The sequence below is a fragment of the Lethenteron reissneri genome, chromosome 34 (genome assembly GCF_015708825.2).
Source record: "Lethenteron reissneri isolate LAM-NWPU_2019-01 chromosome 34, ASM1570882v1, whole genome shotgun sequence".
Classification (NCBI taxonomy): Eukaryota; Metazoa; Chordata; class Hyperoartia; order Petromyzontiformes; family Petromyzontidae; genus Lethenteron; species Lethenteron reissneri.
Window position 1 is genome coordinate 7,596,237 of NC_083812.1, and position 16,215 is coordinate 7,612,451.

Consider the following 16,215-nt stretch of genomic DNA (forward strand, 5'->3'; position numbering starts at 1 on the left):
GCCGCTTGCCGTCAAAAATACGAGCGTTGCTTTTGGTTAAACGTTGTCAAACGCACGGGTACACCTGGTAGGTCTTGCGATGACGTGCTAGAACACGTGGTATGCACAATACTAGCCAGACCACGTGGTAGGTGTTGTGATGACGTGCTAGAACACGTGGTATGCACAATACTAGCCAGACCACGTGGTAGGTGTTGTGATGACGTGCTAGAACACGTGGTATGCACAATACTAGCCAGACCACGTGGTAGGTCTTGTGATGACGTGCTAGAACACGTGGTATGCACAATACTAGCCAGACCACGTGGTAGGTGTTGTGATGACGTGCTAGAACACGTGGTATGCACAATACTAGCCAGAACACGTGGTAGGTGTTGTGATACGTGCCGGTACTCGTGGTAGGGGCTGTTTATCATAACACGCTGTATATATCTGTATTGCCTGCATTGAAAACAACATGATGTGTTTCGCATGTGCACATGGATGATTTTAACATTGCAATTTTAAACTACTTCATAATCACATGTACCGCATACATGTACACGTATGAACCCCACGCGTCTTTAAAATCTTGTTTACAGAACACACACGAGCAGACTCCCACAATGTACTGGAACATTTATCTAAAAACGCTATTTCAAAGATCCCCCCTTACGATCTACACAGGCTACTGAGACAAGTACCGTTATCGTGCACGATGTGGTGAAACGAAGTAACATGCCCCGCGGCCTTTATCTCCCCATTGGTGATGTTCACATACCGCATTAGGCACTCGTGTAAAGCTGAAGCGATGATTTGGCGAGCCTAAGGACCGATTCAAATAAAACCCTCAACACAGATGTTATCAGCGGCCGGGATTCAAAATTCTTGCGTGTCGGATTCGTGGCGCGCGCATCGAACTTAACCCACTCCACCACCGTCCGTTCGTCCGTCCGTCCATCCCCCCCATAACACACACACACCCAGAAATAATAATTGGCTGAACGCAGCCGTGTGCCGCTTAAGTGCTTTAATTGCTCCTCGTCGCATGGGAAAAACACCGCTTATTATTCCAGTGCAGCGTGGCGGCTCCGTGCCCGCGGGGGCCATATGGCGAGGCATGCTGGTGCTGAGTGCCCCAGCCCCATGGAAGGCAGGTCCCAGGATGGTTCCCAGGGCGGCTAAACGCCGCGGGACGCCGGGTGGTGGTGGTGGTGGCTGTGGTGGTGGTGGCGGCGGCAGTCGCCTCGCTTCCACCGGATCGACGCGCTCCTCCACCTGTCAAGCGAAACTGCCTCTCCTCCCGCTCTCCCACTCCCTCTGCACACTCACTCACTCACGTGGCCCCTCTGTGTATATAAATCAAGCCAGCACGGGAAACAACGAGCCGCTTTGTTAAAAGACCAGAGTCAAGACTAAGAAACGACCAAACATTAGTTAAGATATATACACGCGTGTCTACTAATTCGATGATATATTATTATGTGCAGAGCATAACGTTATAGCCTATGGACTAATGTAGTATTTAATTGCATCCAATGTATATATAGTGCAGTATATATTTGATTATATCATACATACAGCTTATGTGCTATTTGTGCGTTTGCACCAATGGCAACGCAGTATTCACCAAATAATCAGTTTCAGGTGGTTCATGTCTAAAGTAGAGAGCATCGCGTTATTGAACGGAGAGGCATTGCGTCTCATCTTAATCCAGCAGCGGAGTGACCAAGGGCTGTAGATGATCTTCATCGGACAGTTCCCCTCGCTTAGATATTGCCAGCGAGACATTTCTCAGCCAGATCGTTTTGGTGACTCGTTCATGGAATTCTTATGAAGCGCATGCTGAACGAGTCATAACTCAGAAGACACGCTTGGAACAAGGTAAATGATTACAACCATGTAGTTGTATAGGTGAGTGTCATTATAACTTAACTTGAATGCTTACAGTTGTATATTGTATATTTATTCTGTTTAACCAAGTCTTTGTATTATTACAATTATATACTTTAAATCACTCATTTAATTGTTATGCAATGGTTTAAAAGGCTCGCCTCAACTGTCATATTTGGTGATTAATTGCGTGTTGCTGTACATTATATACATGGCCCAGCAGCGTGACGAGCATGGCCAAAGCCACAAGTTGGGGCCCCTTTGACAACCACCGTGAGATTTGTTTTCAACCGCAGGGTGTAAAGAACAAAACACGAATGTAATGATGTTATTGGGCAAGAGGAGCCGCGATAAATCGCCGAGGGACGAACGCGCGAGACAAATTAAACGTTGGGACCCCACCTGACCGATTGCCGCACCCACCGAGCTGAGAATGCAGAGTTACACCACTGAAGTGACCACAATACCCTTATCTCATTACTTCGGAAGCTAAGCTGGGTTGAGCCTGGATAGTGCTCGGCTGGGCGACCGCCCATGCATGCTAATGTATCATTGGTTGCAGGGCTACCTGTTGGGAAACATAGGGCAGTGTATGAACATTCATCACAGGACTGGACTTAAAATCCCCCATTACTATGCTCCCAGCCTTCACCACAGTACTACACCAGCGTGGTGAAATATGGACAACCGCCCAGACTGGCCTGGTGTAGGGGAAACCCTCATCCAGCAGTGGGTTGATTCAGGGCTGTACCTGTGCATATAATGATTTTAAATGTAAGTGCATCGATAATGAAATTGTGACGGCACAAGTGTCAGTGAAGGTACTTACTACAAAACACTGATTCTGCTCGTGTATCACTAGATCTATGGCCAATTAAAGTGATACACAACCTCTGACCAGGTTGTCCAATTGCATTTAAAATGCTAAGTTAACAGGAGTAGATATTTGATGGGTTTGAAATATCAAACTTTGAAATGGAAATTTCGCGTTAATTCATGGAAGGACTTATTTTCTCGCCAAACATGTTCAGTGTCGCTGGTCGACTGGAGTGGCCACGCAACTAATAGCCACAGCCGTAGCGAGAGATACACTCGACGTGATTTGCCCGGTGTTGAAATTATTTGTTTGGCCACTGACCTGGACAAAGCCAGCTGAAAATAAGCCCTGATTCATAGGATGCAATCTAACTTGTCCAAGGCCCGCTGGTGACGCTGGTGATGTCCACGTCGTAACGCAGGTTCTTGGGGGATGAAGACAGCTCGGAGGAGAGGGACAATCGGGGCTGACGAGCCACAGGAAACCCCCGGCTGCACGAGGAGACGTCTTGCGGCCAACGCCCGCGAGAGGAGACGCATGCAGGGCCTCAATGTGGCCTTCGAGAGACTCCGGCAGGTAGTGCCACAGTGGGGCCAGGACCGAAAGCTCTCCAAGTACGAGACTCTACAGATGGCCCTGAGTTACATTGCGGCGCTAAGCCGGTTGGTGGCTAGGGCTGAGATAGGCATCGGGATCGGAGTTGGGGAGCCTCCTGCAATGGCTGAGGAAGAGACTGCTACCTTCTCGTCTGCCACCGAGTCTCACTGCTGCCCTTGCTACCTTCTGCATGAAGACGGCTCGCAAGTGCCAGCTGCATTCGAAGGCGCCGCCACCTTCGAACACATCTGTGATTCGTTCACCGCTGTGCAATGAGAAGTCTGAAAATGCTGATTCGGCGATGTGTGCTGTATTAAGCTAGTGCGGGGCCTGTAGCATATGTTATAAAGGGGCCCTACATTTAAAAAAAATATTAATATTAAAACACAAATTTTTTACTTGCATAGTAAAGTAATTGTATTTTTCATTTGCTATACAGCCAGAAAATACGACAAATCGCTAACCTTAAACACCCAGTCGTTCATAAAAGTTGAAGGCAGTAATGTACTAGAGTAATAGAGCAAGTGCAGAATCACTGAACCGGAATTAATAGCTTGAAAGCATTTAGCGCGGGGCCCTTGAAAGTGCGGGGCCTGCAGCACATGCTACTTTTGCTAAGATAATCCGGCACTGGCGGCGATGTGTGCCTGTGTGCCTGTGTGCATGGGGAATTGCAGCACAGGCGTTAGTGTGCTGCAAGACAAATCCGGCAAACATGCGTTTGATTTTGCCGCTCACGGCCAACGTAAGTGGCAAATATCTGAACCACTCCCGGGCCTTGCATACTAAATTATTTCCCCGGTGTGATGTTTAAACATCAGCATTGGGAAGATAAAGGCGGCTGGGGCATGGTGCTGGCCACACCGCTCCCTTGTGCACTGTCGGCCCTCATAGGTGCTCGATAATGGCACCTGCCCCTCTGTGTGTGTGTGCATGCATGGACAATCGTACACTGGGTGTGCCGTGTGCTCAAATGTTGCGATTCTCTTCGAATTGACAGTTGATACAGCTGAGTGTAGACTGAGCCTTTGAGGAAATGCTGCCCACTCTACATTGTCCACATCAAGTGCATCACTGTGTGTTGGCATTTTATCTGGTGCATACTAAACATGATGTCATGAAAGACTGGGTTTTACACTGAATGCAGTATTGTGCTATTTTTGTTTTACATCGTGCAGCATAAGTAATGGAACTCAGGTCGCCTGGTTTGTAGCGCAGTGCACGAACCACCGCGCCACTGTTTATAAAAAAAAAGTAGAATTACAAACCAGTGTAAATTATGATATGGTAATGGTAATAAAATAATAGGGAAACTAGGCACGCAGTATTACTTTCACAAGCTCAATTACACCCTTATCCTGGTACATGTAGTAATATGTGTGATTTGTGCAAATATGCATGGCAGGAGTTGAGATTTTTATATGTATCAGGCGGGTATAGTAATATTTACAACGCAAAGCTTTTAAAAATAATTAGCATACGTTCTGGGACACAACAAACATAGAGAACAAAAACATAAACTTAGATGTAAAATCTAGATTTGAAGTTTTCGTGACTGCAGGGATCCATCCATACTCTTTGGTTATTTCGGTAAAGTCACGTAGGTATAAAATAAAATAAATTAAATCACGACGTTTCGATCGCAACACAATCAATCATCATCAGGTGGGAAAACCACAGCAAGAAATGTAACTTTTTTTGCTGAAGTGGGAGAGAGATGCCGTGGTAAGAGGTTATATAGGTACCTATATAACCTCTTACCACAATATCTCTCTCGCGATCGAAACGTCGTGATGTAATTTATTTTATTTTATACCTACGTGACTTTACCGAAAGAACTTAGATGTAAACTTCATACATTAATATCGTACATGGTACTTCACTGCACAGGCCAGTGCAGATCGGTAAAGTAGGGCACAGGACCGGCTCCGAAATCGCTTTCGCCACTGATGTTAGCCCTTGTGGGGAATCGAACTTAAGACGGCTGGGTTCATAGTGTAGTATGCTAACCACTATGCCACCGCTCTCCCTTCATTAACTTCTCTGACATGCGTGGTGAAGTTATAACCCCAATACATTACATGCTGCGAGGAGGCTTTCATCCACCAGTGGATTGAAAAAGGGTTGTAAATTGTTATTATACATTCACATCTATAAACATGATATTGTGTCAGCAAGTCATTTGAAACTATACACTAGTGAGGTAAGGTATGTTAAAAAGGCTGAATTTATATTAGAAATGTGGACATTTAATGTCAATTCAGTTTTAACATATGGCCGAATAATATTGATTTTATAAATTAGATTTTGCTGAGATGTCTTAATAAGACTGTTGAATAAAAATGCTAAAACAATATTGTGTTAACATGTGTACCCAAGTATTATTCCACCATCATCCCGGTGCAAACTTTATGTTTTTTATGTTTTGGTCTTTTCCCACAGTTGTAACCGGATTGTTGGTGTCATGTCATGAGCCAAATATCCATTTGACTTCTCGGAGAGCAGTGCAATTTTTCGTGCTCGGGAACAATGCATGGAAGAGGATACCAAAGAGCTAGTTCTGAGATCCATACGAGTGACCCCTTGTCAACACTTTCCCACCTGAATTGACAAAGAGAGTTTTGTTTATTGTATGGCAGTGAAACCACTATTTGTATTTCTCAGAGGTAGAATTTAGTTAAATTAAGTGCAGAATCGAATTTAATACGTTTTTTATGTCCAGTTATTCACAGCCAGTGCTGAGACCAACTCATTTCACTTGAGAATCCGGTTAATCAAAGGCGCCTGCCTGGATTCAAACGCAGATTGTCTGTGGTGCTCCATTTATTCCACATATTTTGTGTGTTTTAGGGTTGCTGCCGTGTTCTTATGGTTAGCGTGCATGACGTGAAATACATACGTCGCCTGTGCAATCTGCCAGCGCGGCATTTGAAAACAATGAGGATTCTTTAACCTCTGTCTCTGTCCACCCAGTAATACAGTATACACGCTCAAGCCACTGATCGTTGATCGGAAGATCACGTGTGGATTGGGTACATTGTTGGTACTCCGAACTTTTCCTAAATGTCTGGCCGGTGTGGAAGCGTTGGCTAAATATCCTATCGATGGAATTCTATAGAGCTCCCTCTGGTGGAGTCTGTCTTATTTGAAATGGAATCGATCTCATTTGAATGAGGCAGGAATGAACAGAGAGGAGCGGAAAGAGCACTGCAATAAGATTTGGAAGGGAACTGTCATTCCTCTTTGGACCGTATAGAAAAAAAAAACACTACAGCATCGCTCCTTCAATGGAGGAATAGCAAAAATACACAAACTCTCCCCTGAAGACCTACCGTGGTTAGCAGACCTCGATATTGGAATTTATCTGCTGAATATATAATTCCATACGCAGTCGAATGGAATGCTACAATGGCTCAAAACACCATCGAAGCAACCTTTCTTGAAACGATATATATTTTAAAATGCATATCTTCTTCCTAAGTTATCTCGACTAGGGAAGGTCCGTGGCTTAAGGTCTCATTTGATCATACTTCAAACTTGCAACACCACACTCTGTACTCAGACAGGCGAGTTGAGGTGACTTCCCAATAACTGATTCAGCAGTCGTTTTAAGTGACACCATCACCGGATGCAGTTAATGTCACAACAAGGATGCATAACATACATACATTGATATTGTACTTGTTGGTTATTTAAAAATGACAACTCATTTGCCACTTTTGTTACAGTTCTTATGTCTTCCGATATTAATTCTGCAAGGGTATATTGTACAGAACACGGAGTAAAGGGTTGATGCAATTCACTGGTATGAACCCGGCTATCGGAGTTCAGTTGGAGGCAGAGGTCGCAAACGGGTTTTGATTCCTTACCCGCACCCGGCCGTACCAGGGTCGCAAACGGGTACCCGTACCCGGCCGTACCCGTACCCTACCCGTACCCAGTCGGGTACCCGGTCGGGTACGGGTAGGGTACGGGTGTCGGGTACCTGATTGCGACCTCTGGGATGAAGCCATGTTGCAGGCGCGGGTGGGTTGATTCTAGGAACTTGAATTGTGAGAACAGACAAGACGTTGGGAAATGAGTGACAAACAGTTATTCACCAGTGACTCACGGTCTACCCGTACCCGGCCGCACCAGGGTCGCAAACGGGTACCCGTACCCGGCCGGGTACGGATAGCCGGGTATCGGGTAGGGTACGGGTATCGGGTACCCGGTTGCGACCTCTGGTTGGAGGCCATTGCTACCATCAGTGGCAATCGATGTCTGAACGGAATTTCAGGCCCCTTCCCTCAGCGACGGAGGCATAAGCAGAGCTTACGCCCCGGATTCACGACAACATACGGACGTTTCGAATAAATATCAGCTCATATTAAATTCATGATTAACATAATATGATAATTAACAAAACAAGAACAATTCATATATTTTCACTTATGCTCACTACATCTCTGTTTTGGTTTTCATTTGAATACCCCCCTCGCAAGTTCAAAAGTTCTTCTTGGAGACCCCAATGGGCTAGCACAGGGGTCGGCGAACCAGCAAAACTATAAAAAGATTAGTATTTCAAGAGCCGCAATGTACGTGAATGTGAGACGGCGGTCCTTAACAGATTCCTGCGGAGGGAGCTGGTAGGAACGTTGGGTTGCTCGGTCAATGGCCAGGGTCAACGGCGGCGTGGTGTATTGCGCAAATATGCCCGACTGTAAGGGCGGGCACAAGCCAGCGCAAGTAGGTTAAACATTGAGTTTTATAAGGGCACCACGGGGTGATCAGCCCCTCCCCACCCAGCCCCACCCCTCCTACCCTCCCAACCCAGCCCCTCCCTCCCCACCCAGCCCCTCCCCACCCTCCCCTCCCCACCCAGCCCCACCCTCCCCTCCCCAACCAGCCCCTCCCCAACAGCCCCTCCCTCCCCACCCAGCCCCTCCCTGCACAACGGACGGACGGACACAATAATCCCCTGTAGGCTGGTGTAACCAGAGGTTCCTTCCAGTAACAAAATGACGTCACGAATCAGTCCTTAAAGAGCCACAAGTTGCCGATGCCTGAGGCTAGCACCACCACTGCTTCTTGGCCTATAACAACCCGCACTGGCCAGCGTGGTAAAGTATGGTCGATATTACCCCGATTTCTTCGTTCAGCAGTGTATTAACGAAGGGCATACCTACTATAATCACCCAGGAATGTCTGTCCTTAACACTACAAAGGCAGAACCCTCACGTCACAAGATCTCCATAACGCTATTGAGACATCAAAGTAAAAAGGACGTCATGATGAACAAGGGATTATAACCTTAAAATGAAATAGATCTGTGTCATATTCTTTGTTTCTTTCGGTAAAGTCACGTAGATAAAAATGAAACCAAAAACTCACGACGTTTCGATCGCAACACAAGCGGTTGTCATCAGGCAGAGAGAAAAGGGGGGTAAGCCTCTAAATGCAACTGTTTATAAAGGTTTAAAATGTGCATAGCCCAAGTGTCAGAAGGAGTGGGGTACAAGAGCCTTGGAGCAGCATGAACGTACGAGCTCGAGCTGAGCGGCAAGCGGCGTAGTCCAAGTGTGTCAGCAGCATGGGCGGGGCAGCGAATGTTAATGTGGGATAATACAACGGGGTAGAGAGAGAGAGGGGGGTAGAGATAGGGGAGAGAGAGGGGGGTAGAGATAGGGGAGAGAGAGGGGGGTAGAGATAGGGGAGAGAGAGAGGGGTAGAGATAGGGGAGAGAGAGGGGGGTAGAGATAGGGGAGAGAGAGGGGGGTAGAGATAGGGGAGAGAGAGAGGGGTAGAGATAGGGGAGAGAGAGGGGGGTAGAGGTAGGGGAGAGAGAGGGGGGTAGAGATAGGGGAGAGAGAGAGGGGTAGAGATAGGGGAGAGAGAGGGGGGTAGAGATAGGGGAGAGAGAGGGGGGTAGAGATAGGGGAGAGAGAGGGGGGTAGAGATAGGGGAGAGAGGGGTAGAGATAGGGGAGAGAGAGGGGGTAGAGATATGGGAGAGAGAGAGGGGTAGAGATAGGGGAGAGAGAGGGGGGTAGAGAGAGGGGGTAGAGATAGGGGAGAGAGAGGGGGGTAGAGATAGGGGAGAGAGAGAGAGGCGTAGAGACAGAGGGGTAGAGAGAGGGGTAGAGATAGGGGGAGAGAGAGAGGGGGTAGAGCTAGGGAGAGAGAGAGGGGGTAGAAAGAGGGGGTAGAGATAGGGGTAGAGAGAGGGGGGTAGAGATAGGGGGATAGAGAGGGGGTAGAGATATTTGATTTTCTATCTACGTGACTTTACCGAAAGAACCAAAGAATATGAATTCCTGCAGTCACGAACGTTTTACGTCAAAATGTAGGTCTGGGTCACCGCGCCCTTACAAATTGCACACGCATTAATGCAATGAATATCACGTTGCAAAAGGCTAGTAAAACATTAACAGGGCCAAATGCAGCAGGGGGATCCACCGTGTTTATTCCCAGTTTGCTAAACATTGCACTGACCACGTCCTTGCGGCGCCGACAGGGGGTGCTGCTGGGCCATGCACACGCAAGCTGCACCTCTGGTCATGTAATGCCGAACTTGTCCAGCAGATGGCAGAAATGTCCTGCAGATCTACGACACGACTGCCCCGTTTTCCTTGGGGAAAATGAGTCCCTCTGGCTAATTTCATAAATGACTTTACTTCGCTGCCTACAGTACAGCTATAGAGTGTTGTTTACGGCCTCACGTGACAACTCATACTAATAAGCATAAGAACGGTGGAATAAAACACCCACAGTTAACCGTAACATGAATTATGACCACATTATGAATTAAGTAGTCCTATTGGAAATAGCATGAAGAAACTTTTGGCAGAAAGTTTTTTTTCTAAGTAATTAATGTTGTTCCAATAAAAAACACATCAATCTAGAAACCCAGCTATAGCTCACTGCGATGTTACTCCCTCTACCCTTTCCGTTGATGGATTTGTGTGGCCAGAACCCGTTATTAAATGTACCACCACACAACGTCTTAATATAACAAGCACATCGACAGTGTCTCCTATTTGTAAATGTTGAAAAGTCAGCAAACACAAACTTCGCTGAAACCTATCTGGAATTATTGTGTGCGATAGGCCAAGTGAAGATATCATATTGTTGACTCGAGACTGAAATGGAAAACAGTGATGGTGCATAACGTGGAGCGCCTTCCAATGCAGCGCCGCATTGCGATCTGAGCTTTACGAGCCTACGCCACGAATGTGTTCATTATTGCACATCCTCTGGGTAAAATACACAATGCAAATTTTAGATTAAAATTGTTTGTATCCAGCTATATGGCAGCTAGTTGAAATGTTGCCATCTCAACAATAACGAATCGTAGAAGGAATACATGTTTTATTCATTTGCTGAAACATAACATTAAAATATATAAAACAATCGCATTTTGGTTATGCACAGAGCAAACAAATAAACGTACGACATACTGTATACTGCTTTTGCTGTAATCTTTCTAAGCTAATACATAACTGGGGCAGCAGTGGCTCAGTGGTGAACACGCTATGCTAGGACCCTGAGTTCAATTCCTGGCCACAGCTAAAATCAGAATCGAGTGATATCTGAACCGATCCTAGAAGGCCCTATATGGCCTAACCACCCTCACCACCATGTGGTTGAATGGCAGCCGTATGCACGACGCAGTTATAATCTGACGACGACACTAATTTCTGAATTCATCTGGGTTTGTCTTTCATACTATGTGGCAATGATATGCTTGTGGTGAGTAAAATCCTGCCTAATGTGAGCAATAACTATGCTATTTAGACAATATGCATTTAGCTTTTTTTTTGTTATTGCAAATCAAATAATGAGATACGTGCATTAAAGTGCCCCATTTCTTTACGACGACGTTCGAATAGCCTTGGCTAATGTTATGCCGACATACTCAGTTACACACAAGCCTTTACAGTTCCCAGTTAATGCAATGTTCTCTTTTCAAGGTTAAGAGGACATCGTGGCTAATGCCATCACGCCTCGCTACTTCGACTTTCTACCGCGTGTTAGATGTTGCTGTGACTGTGACGTCGACACCCGATCTCGAGACATTGCTCCTAACAACTCCGCGTGTTCCTGTCGCTACGCAATGGGGTCGCGCCTCAAGGACCACTTAGTCTCATCGCCCATCCTTTTCTGTCTCGAGGTCTCTTAGTTGTTCCAGTTCACACCTCCTTCAAGGTCTGCTCTTGGGCACATAACCACCGAATGGGTTTAAGTATTTCCCTTGTTACGCAATGGACGCGCGTCCTTCGTAAGGACCGCTCAGGCTTGACTTAATTGTGAATTCCTATCAGTGATAGCATGCTGTACACAGCATTATGTACTGCAGCGTGTTAACGTTTGCGATTGCTGTAGTCATGATTGTCAAAGAGTACGTGGACAACCCTTCTGTCAACCTACTGCTGGATGAAGGCCTCACGACGCCGTGTGCGTCGTCTATGTTACTTGACCATATTTCACCTCGCTAGTCAGTGCAGTGCTGGTAGGTGAAGGCGGGTGCATAGCACAGTACAACCCGCAGCTTTTTTTTGTCCTGTATTGTTCTCTGTTAACAACGTAGCTCCGAAACCCAACACCTATTTTAGGCATGTGTGTTTTGCTCATCTCAGCACTATCCAGGGCTGCACCATCTGAGCTTCCGTGATGTGACTAATCCATATCTGAAGCATTAAGTATCATTTGGGAATCGGCACTCAAATGATGACAATAATCATATACGTGATAATTAGCTTCGTGTTCATTATTTTTGTTGTTCTCCATTTCATTTAATAAAGCAATTCAATTAATTCGACCCATATATATGCACACACACACACACAAATACGTTTATGCACCACCAAGGCTATAGGTAGTAAATTTCGCAAGGCATTCAGTGCATAGCAATTAGTGCCATACAAGGCCTCACGGGCAAACGCCGGCCCTCTGCGGAGGAAAATGTGCGGGGGTGGCCAATTGTTCATCTTCCCATAAACCCTGAGTGACGCCACTGCACTTTATGGTTCGTAACCCGTGCAGCATAACATTAACTCTCTCAAGGCGTGTGCGCGTGTGTGTCTGGAGTCTCAAAACACCCTGCCAAATTCTCAATAGTTTCTGATTATTTTCATGGCATATATCCACTGATTACTTTCATCTGGAACAGTCTGAAACGCTGTTCTGGGAATAATTATGGCACGCCACAATCTATCTTGCTTTATGTTGTCTTTAACGTACCTTATATTCCTAGACACATGTTGATATAGTTAAAGGAACACAGGGTGCCATAAAATGTATGTATGTTGAACTTTTTTCGCACCATACGTAGCTAAACGTATCGGATTATGGATCGGCATACTTTGCACTTAAGTGGTGGCCATTAAACCGATGTCGACTGCAAGCCAGCCTAGCAGCGTTCAGGAAAATACCGGGTAATAAATAAAGCCCCGGGGGGGCATCTACAAATGGATAACCCTGCAGAGGCTGCTGGCTGCTGGATGTGAAACCTGCAGCACGCGGATGGAGGCACGAGATCTTGGGGTCGGCAATCCAGTTTTCCTGGAACAGAAAAGTGAATCGACCTGCAGTACAGCCCAGCTTCGTGAGCCATCGACCTCAAGATAAATACATTATTTCAAAATGTTTTCCTAAACCTGGGGGACAAGCTCGACGGCCGACCAAGATCAGATCACCAAGGTTGGGCCATCTCGGGTTGAAGCAAACACTTCGAAACACCGTCCAAGTCTGTGTTTCTCCGCGTACAGCGTGCATTTTTTGTAGTTGTGGTGATGCGGTTTAGGATTCCAATATATAATTCGGTAGCGTCGGGGGTTGAATACTCGGACCTCTTTCTGACTTCTTGCAATAAAAATCATGAGAAGTTAAGGTTCGTTACAGCTGTTTCTCAAATACATTGAGGAGGAAGAGCGAGTGCAGAATGCACGATATCGTATCGTGACTCGCGTTCAACATTTGTTTAAAGTTTTGCCCAACACCGACGGTGTCGTGCCGCTGAGCTTTGTTATGCCTCCCGCCGTCAAACAAGGCCACGCTACACAAGGTTGCAACACAATGTAGATTCATATCGCGTCCACACACAAACATTCACGCCGAGATGCTGCGATCTGGAGACTTGGACTGTGAAACGCTTAACGAGTATGAGGGATGGGGGGGTTACAGTATAGAACATGGGTTATAATATTTATCTGCTCAGTTTGAGTGTTCTTCCATCGTGTATGTGCGTGGGCAGTCCAGTGTAAAGTTAACTAAACTATAAACGAAACTACGTTTTATTTTACCAGGTAAGGCTCACTGAGTTATATAGCTCTTTTTTAGAAGCGACCTGGCCACAAATGATGCGCAACGAAGTGGCTTATCACGTAGAAATATATCGCAGGCAAATACTCGAAGCGAACGCTCCTAAATGTGAAGGGAAAAACCGGAGGACCCGGAGAAAACCACACGAATACGGGGAGAACATGTAAAACTCCACCTATACAGGTGCAATGATCGGGATCGAACCCATGACCTCCTGTATACCAGGCGAGGTAGTGTCTCGCCACCTCACCCAATCATGCTGAATGCTGAATGCACCGATCTCGTCAGATGGAGTCTGGCCAGTACAGTACTTACTTGAATGTGTGATTGCTTTTGGGAAGAAGAAAATGACAGGTTGCTGTATGCTGAGACTGAAAAGTGGCCACGAGATGACAGTAGCCAATCAGTGTATTCTATCTGTGTGAAGCCTTTGGGTGTTACCCCCCTTCGCATATTCTCCGGGAACTCCAGTTTCCTCGCACATGAAGCCAAACGCTCATGATGGAATTGGCCAACCGTCCTAAGGCAGGATTCTGCAAAAACAAATATAGTCTTAAGACTTAGCGAGGATTTCCTGGGTAAATGAAGGACATCACAGTATTATTACTTCATCATCCCACGTGAAAAAATAAGTTACGTAGATGAAAAAAAAATGAAAATAACTAAATTAAATCACGACGTTTCGGAGGCAACACAAGCTTCCGTCATCAGGTGGAACAGCTTGTGTTGCCTCCGAAAACGTCGTGATTTAATTTAGTTATTTTCATTTTATTATTTTTATTATTATTTTTATTTTTTCATCTACGTGACTTTACCGAAAGAACCAAAGAGTATGGATGGATCCTTGCAGTCACGAAAACTTCAAATCTAGAAAGAAAAAAAAGAAGTTATGAAATATGAAGTGGCCCAACATGAATTGGCCAAACAAAGATAACTATGCAGACGAAAAAATATTGGGATAATTATTGAGAAGTTCCCGTCTTAAATAATTATAATTATCAGCGCATGTCCCTCCCTGCACAGCAACAATCGTATCCAAGTAGTGAACGGTAAATACTGTACTTCAGGCGTCTCCACGGCTCATATCTCGTCTTTATTTGTAACTCGAGATTTCCCCCATCTACTAATTAATACGCCGGTACCGCATTCATTCGTGCCTCGTGCCAATAGGACGCATAATAAGTCACTGGAACAATCGATGTTGCGTGCGAATGCGAGTAGCAAAACCATCGATTGCTGCTGAAGTGTCACGCACTCCTGCAGGGTCCCGTACAGAAACATCGGGCTTTCCGCCACAGTGTGCTGTTGCTGCTGCTGGGGGCTGCGTTTGGGCAACTATAAAAGGCATCTGGACAAACATGTGATCTGTAAAGCGCTGATTGAAGGAACTGTTGAGCAACTGCGCACGCACAGTTACGTTGTCAGGTCAGGGTTGGAGATTTTTGTTGCTGACTCAGGAGAGCATGGTGCTTACACTATCAATTGGTCGTTGTGTAACCCCCAATGTTCCACAAACCCCTGCCACTTGTAGCTTTCGTTTTTAAAGTACTGTACAGCGCTTTGTACGCACTGCGTCCAAAATGTATTGGCTCAATGATATAGCCGTAGTATACGTTCGCACTTTGGGAAAAGAATAAATTATGTTGATGGCGGCGGTAAGTGGTGTTGCAGTGGATCGCGCGTCACCGCGGTGAACCTGGCCACCAGAGTTCGATTCACGGCTTAACATGAGTGACATGTGTTGGCTGAACCAATGATTTGGTGGCCAGTCGTAAACCGGCACTGACCAGCGTGGTGAAGTATGGTCAAACAACCCCACGCCCTCCACGGCGTGGAGGGGGGGGGGGTGCTCCATTCAGTAGTGAACAGACAAAGGGGCTAAAACACACGTGTACGTAACGTTTACAATTGTGTCAGTTGGTATTTTAGAAATGAGGACTGATGATGAGGAAACATGAAGCGAATTGGGTATCAATGGGTTACGACCTCTCAAAGCCGTCCTGGGCTTATACATCTTCATAATTTGAGGAAACAACCGAGCGCTGTTTCTGTTTATGCTAAACACCCGCCAAAGTGGGACGAGTGATGACGGTGGCGTCACAAGCTGTCTCTGTAATGTCATTTAAGTTCCGACACCGACAATGTTACACGTGGGGCAACGCGGTCAGTTTGCAATGTCACGAGTTTTAAATACGCAAGCCATCTTTTCACCCTCTTCGAATATCCCTGGATGCATAAACCATCACCACATTTCAGCATAATCAAGAACATTTTTGATTGACGCCTTTGTATGCATGAAAGATAAATAACAATAAAAATGCAATAATAATGGCAATGTTCTTTATCCAATGTTCTTTGAGCCTCGCTGAGTCTGATGACTATTTTTCACGAGGGTCCCGCATTGGGTTTTTTGGCCAATTCTATTTGCAAGTGTTTGCCATATGGAAGGAAACCATAGAAACTGGAGATTAACTCACGACGCATTCGAGGACATGGCACTCAAATCTCCGCACAGATGGGATTCAGTACTCAATTGTCTGCACTACAATCTCCTGGCACCAAGCCTTGCTCCAAAAGTGCTGCATCACATGCTCCCGGCTCAAGTGTTATCACGCGCATTAAAAAACA

At 45.9% G+C, this 16,215-nt stretch overlaps 1 protein-coding gene across 1 annotated transcript; it reads left to right on the plus strand.

Annotated features, from left to right (window-relative positions):
• Positions 1-3,042: 3,042 nt before the first annotated feature.
• Positions 3,043-3,855, plus strand: ATOH7 (atonal bHLH transcription factor 7). The gene has a single exon (XM_061564840.1). It carries the CDS (start codon positions 3,122-3,124, stop codon positions 3,560-3,562), a length of 441 nt encoding a protein of 146 aa, XP_061420824.1. The 5' UTR covers positions 3,043-3,121; the 3' UTR covers positions 3,563-3,855.
• The last annotated feature ends 12,360 nt before the right edge of the window (positions 3,856-16,215 follow it).

Excerpts from the sequence above, each read along its gene's own strand:
- ATOH7 (XM_061564840.1), top strand. The coding sequence starts at position 3,122 with ATGAAGACAGCTCGGAGGAGAGGGACAATCGGGGCTGACGAGCCACAG.